We start from the raw sequence: 6,000 nt of genomic DNA, 5'->3' as shown, positions 1-6,000 counted from the left end.
TGTCCTTGACAAAAGTTGAAACAAAAGAGCCCTTCAGTTTGATATCAAGTAGATAAGTACTATGTACTTACCGACATAATTTTTCCAGCGAAAAACTCATCACATTATTCTACACAAGTGCCTACTTACCTTCCTACTCGAGACAAGAACTCAGGCATTTAGAGTACTTCTTAACATCACAATCGAAGGCAATTCCCTTTGTTTGTTTAGGATAGCGTCTTCACGGCCCTATTACACCATCTTAACACCACACTGTTATTGAACCCTACACCCTCCAGTCAAGGGTGGATTTCGACTGGCACGAGTGCAGGATTTAGTTAGATAAGGTCCCGTGTTATTTGCCCCGGCGACTGTTTGTTCCCGGCAAACACTGAAGTTTGACAGGTGAAAACGAAAAACAACGGAGCTTGGATTGTTGGAGGTCGGACTAGCGTGGCTGATCAGAGTAGGCTGCAATATTGAAATGCTACTTTTATTTCTGTACCTCATAGATATTTAGTAATAAATCCACTATTTAAGAAAAATCTTTGAGTTTTACCTATTATCACGAGAATTAAATAAGCTCTATTACACAAGTGTAAAAAAAAGCTTTCAAAAAAAGGCTTTTTACTCCATACTTCTGAGGTACAAAATTAAAAAGGATATAGGTACTTATGTAGTTTTTTAGCATTGACCACTTCAGGAAGACCCTTTAGGGCCGTAAATCAGAACTGCAAATAGTAGACAACGTTTTTTGGTAGGTAGTAAAAAAGAAAAAGTACTTGAATAGAAAATAGCACACATTATCTTTATTCAACGTAAAATATTACATTACATTTATACTTTTAAACAAGAGAAAATCATTCTTTCACAAAGAATAGATTTTAAAATAATTAAAAAATGCGGTAATTATTTAGAATAGATTAAGATATTGTGAAATTATAGAAAAGTGAGTACTTAACTTAATTTTGTTGGGGCATATTTTAACAGACAGTTCAAGTTTTTTACAAAATTGTGTGAAATAGACTAGATTTTAAAACATACCATAACATTTTTTTTGCATCACAGTATTTTAAATACGCTTCTAATATAAGTAATATTTTTAATGACTTCATTTTAAATGAGATAGCAATCCAGATAGTAAATAAGGCGATAAAATTTACCCAACATTATTTTAACGAGAGACTAAAAGATATTACGACAAATAGGATGGATTCTTATTTAAAATGTACCATTTAGTTCACATTTTAGTTTTTGTAGAAAAGTTATAAAACTCTGCGTTGCACCGTACACTTCATAGGAACTTAAAACTAAAGTAGACCTTAAATCTATTGTTGCCTTACTTTTACAGCATACTGACAGAGAGAGACACACATAGATTTTAGGCCAAACTTGGCTGAAAGTTCATTGCTCGTAATTTATGAACGATAACCATAAAAATCATAGAATTTCCTTTTTAAGTTTAGGTAATGATTAATAAAGAATTGTGTCTGCAGGGGTCAGATAACTGTCAGGCGGACTGTACCATATGTTGATGTTTTTATATATTATACAATGTATTTAAAAATAATTATTTCGAGCACTCTTAAATATAACGTAGCTAATGTATTAATAATTTGATCTCTACAAGATAAGAAGAGACGTGCAATTCGACTTTTATACATTAATCTCATAATATATTTATAATAAACATCATATCATAACACATTACGGCATATAAGCTAATGCCCTACCTTTATTCAAATAATCACAGTTACCTTTCAAACAGTCTTCATATAAATGTACATAGTACCTATTTCATATTATTATATTCATGAACAACATAATATTTTATCATTAGGTATGAACATTTTATTCATCACCCTATATAAGCATTCACCGGTTTTCATACAGGTTTCGACAGCAAGTTTTCATTTGGCAGTTTTAGAATAGTCCCCAATGAGATGAGATAGTAGGAAAGGTGAAAAACATTGAGAAATTCGTGACTACCTTTGGAACGAATACAGAGGATTTTCAGGGAAACAGTGTCACGTAAATCTTTACATAAGAAATGTTCCAGTTCATATAGCAAAATAAAGACTCACACAAAAATCATAAATTCACATTTCATACCCCATCTATAGTTTTGCAATACCATAACAAATCATATCTTGCATCTTACTCGAAAACATCTCCAACACTATTTCAGCATATTATTATCTTTCCAAGTCCTACACAAAACCATGCCGATCTAACCCAGTCATATCCAGACTATCATCACTATCAGTGTCCACCCTCATCTCCACGGGCCGCCTATCTCCCTGCTCTGTGAGAGATTGTTCTAGAATGTTCTGGAGCTTCGGCTGTATGTCTCCTAGTAGCGCCCGCTGGGTGGGCTCGGGGTGCCAGCAGGACTGCATCACCTCCCAGCACGCGTCCGTGAAGTGGGGTAGGCGTTCTGGACGGAGACCTGGGGGTATAAGGGTATACAGTGTGTTAGATAATAGAGTGTGCTCTCTGATTATACTGTACAGGTACTGTTGTCAGGATGTCGAATAAATTGTTGTAATTTTTTCTGTGTGAAAATTTATGGAAAAAAATGATATATTAGGCACATAGACAAACAAAGAAAACGGCGGTAGATCCATTAATGGAAGAAATAGGACGGAGTATTGAGATATCTACGAGTAGCATACGAAAGAGCGAGATAGCATGAGGTAGTCCGCCATTTTCATATCGTTTCTCTTTCGGCACGCCTTATACTATGTAGTCTCATGACCTGAATGGGACCATCTGGTTTATAAGGAATTCTTGAATTTCAAACATATAAAGTTACTCAATGTGTTAATTACCTTTCCTGACTTTGCTCCACAGCTGCTCCTTGTTCTGGAACACCTCGAAGGCCGACGGCAGCTTCACGCTGCCCGCGCACAGGTACCTGCGGATAAAAGGTATTTGTTTGATCAATGTTCTCATATATGGTAATGCTCATATTTTATACTATTGAAGAAATCAATAAATGAATGAGTTCTACATCCTAGAAATAAATTACTACCATCGGAACTATACTAACAGAAAAGGGATGATTAGGCCCGTCATTCTAAACAACTTTTGTTAGAAATTCGTGATTTTTTTTACTACCATAGTAAAAGTGACGTGACCAAGAAAGTTTCTACATATTCTACATGAAAAGATTTCCAAAAGTCATAGAACAAAAGTAGTTCAGCATTACCCCCTGAGCCTCTTTCAACACCCTGTACACTACACACTCACCAGAACAGTATCCCGAAGGCGTAGACGTCGACGGCGGCGGCGTAGTCCCCGGCCAGCAGCTCGGGCGCCATGTGCACCGGCGTGCCCACCACCGACCCGGACATTAGGGCTTCCGCTGCGCAGAATCTGTGAGGAAGAATTATAGGACTGTAGGTACTTGAAGTGGGATACCGAATTCATAGGAATTTATATGTATAGTTATCCATAGTTAGTCCATAAGTAAATATATCTCTGTGTCTTGATTTTTATATTTATAAACTTCTCTCCTCTTAGCCTATCGCTCTATCTACCAATCACTTTATCGACATCACCAAAGGTTAACTGGTAGAGAATGCCTAGTAGCATTTAGTTCGCCTTTGTACAATATTTTAAACCTAATTTTATGTGCAATAAAGACTTAATAATAATAATAATAGACCGTATTGTTAATTTACAACAGAGTTCGAAGGAGAATGAAATCTCTATGGCGCCATGACCCTCCAGAGCAGCCATTGATGAAACATAATACTGATGTGTTGCCCATGACTACAGTAAAGGTCCCCCCCCAAAAGGGCGCGCCAATCCGCGGATTGGTAGCTGGCGACAAGTCCAATACCAATTTTACAGGCTCTGCTTTCTTTTGGGTAGTATTACCCACTATGAAAATGTTGTAGTGTAGGTATAGATTAGTAAGTATCTATAGTTAAGTTAGGTATGATGATTACTCACTATAGCCTTAATAAATCAGTATCTTATTGGAGCTCATTGGTTTCACTCATCTCCCCGACTACGAACCCTACATGGCGACCCTGCCATATACGGGCGACACGGGCGTGCGCTATAAGTGATGGAGAATATTTAAAACGTTTAGAAGAAGCTGAGAATTTAGCTAAAAAATATGATATTTTTGTAGATCGTATAAGTAAGGTAATCCATTCATTATCTCAATCAGAAAGACAATTAATCCAAAAATATTGTGAAAAATTTAACTTTTTATATTTAGAAATTAAGAAGTTGTGTGGTACTACTCCCAGAAGTTCTGACTCAGGTAGTGATCAGTACGAGGAAATTCCCGTAACAATGGAGAAATTCGATTTGAAGGTCGCGTTGACCCTTTTGCCGGTGATGACCGATGAGAATTTAAAAGAATTAATAAATGGTATAGAATATTATGGCTCAATTTTGGACGAAAATTCTAAAACTAAATTGATTTCTTTTGTACTAAGTACCAGACTATCTAATATGGGCAAACTTAAACTTTCATCTTCCTACAGCACCATTGAAGAGTTGACAAGGGATATGCGCGTACAGTTATTGCCGAAAAAATCAGCTACTGCCATCCACACTAAGTTGCAGTACGCAAAACAAAATGATAAAACAATAGCTGATTTTGGCAAGGACCTCACCGAAATGTTTGTTGACCTCACGATCTCGCAGGCCGACGGAAACTCGGATAGTTATAACATATTACGGCCCTTAAACGAGAAAATAGCCATTAAAAGGTTTTCCGACGGCCTTCGAAACCGTAGGCTGAGCACCATTATAGCTGCGCGTGATTACAGCTCATTAAAGGATGCAGTGCAAGCGGCGCATGAGGAGGAGACTTCTTCGTCTCTCGCGGGAGCTGCGGAGGTGATGGGCATGTATCGTCAACCTCGCAGGCAGCACTTCCCCCAGCGGGCCCACAGAGGACCGAGAGGCCAGCGCGGACCTCAACGTTATTTTAGAGGTAAGTCCTCTCAATATTATAGGAACCCCCCTGAAGGCAGACAGTGGGCTCCACAAATGTACCGAGGACGCAGCTTCCAAAGAGGCAGATTCAACGGGTTTCGAGGAAACTCGTCACGTGGCGCGGTGAACGTGTGCGCGCCGCAGAGCGAGCCGGCGCCGGACGACCCAAATATAGAGTCGCTGAATCATTTTTTTCGGACCTGAATACATAAATGTATGCAATAGTTTAAACAAAGTCCGACTTGATTTACACAACCATAACTGTGACTGGTTAGTCGACACCGGCGCATCCATATCCGTAATTAGACAGAGTATAATTAATAGTTTACAGATTCCATTCCATAAGGAGAGGCTGTGTATAAACGGAATAGGCGGATCTACAACATCTGAGGGATATGTATATTTAAAATTAAATCATGGTAACAACAATTTTTGGCATAAATTCTATGTTTTTCAAACATTGCCATGTAAAACACAAGGAATTTTAGGTCAGGATTTTCTCAAAAAGCACCGAGCTATATTAGATTTTGAAATTAACTCGATTAAATTATATTCCGACAAGGACTGTTTAGTGTCATTACCAATGAACTATTTTAACCAGAACCAGCAATCTTACATTACTATACCAGCTCGAAGCGAAGTTATTCGATACTTAGATACAAGTGTGGTGGAAGAGTGCGTGGTTAATTCACAAGAATTATGCCATGGTGTGTATGTGGCCAATACTATAGTCAAACCACAAAATAATAAGATACCAGTAAAATTCATTAACATCAGGGATAGTGACGTCAACTTAAACTATTTCAATTTACACGTAACGAAATTATCTGATTATTATGTATGTCAGTTTTCTAAATCAAACATTAATTCAGACAGGGTAAAAAGATTGTTTTCGATGCTCAAATTAGATAACTTAAATACTGAAGAACAGAAGTCAATTGAAAATATATGCGCAAAATTTCCCGACGTTTTTCATCTTCCTGGCGACAAACTGACTACCACTTCATTGTATGAACAGTCAATAGACCTAAAACCCCACTATACACCTGTTTATGTAAA

The 6,000-nt window shown here is 37.5% G+C and overlaps 1 protein-coding gene across 1 annotated transcript in view; it reads right to left on the bottom strand.

Annotated features, from left to right (window-relative positions):
- Nucleotides 1–764: 764 nt before the first annotated feature.
- Nucleotides 765–6,000, bottom strand: part of LOC105381569 (dual serine/threonine and tyrosine protein kinase) — a 52,377-nt gene continuing 47,141 nt past the window's right edge. The window contains exons 21-23 of the mRNA XM_048630769.1: nucleotides 3,232–3,357; nucleotides 2,811–2,896; nucleotides 765–2,428 (exon numbers count right to left, since the gene is read on the bottom strand). Of these exons, the coding sequence (XP_048486726.1) occupies nucleotides 2,190–2,428; nucleotides 2,811–2,896; nucleotides 3,232–3,357 (451 nt within the window). The 3' untranslated portion in view covers nucleotides 765–2,189. The remainder of the gene's footprint in view (nucleotides 2,429–2,810; nucleotides 2,897–3,231; nucleotides 3,358–6,000) is intronic.

The sequence above is a fragment of the Plutella xylostella genome, chromosome 27, assembly GCF_932276165.1.
Source record: "Plutella xylostella chromosome 27, ilPluXylo3.1, whole genome shotgun sequence".
Lineage (NCBI taxonomy): Eukaryota > Metazoa > Arthropoda > Insecta > Lepidoptera > Plutellidae > Plutella > Plutella xylostella.
The sequence above is the reverse complement of the archived record's forward strand: the minus strand, read 5'-3'. Positions and strand labels throughout refer to the sequence as shown.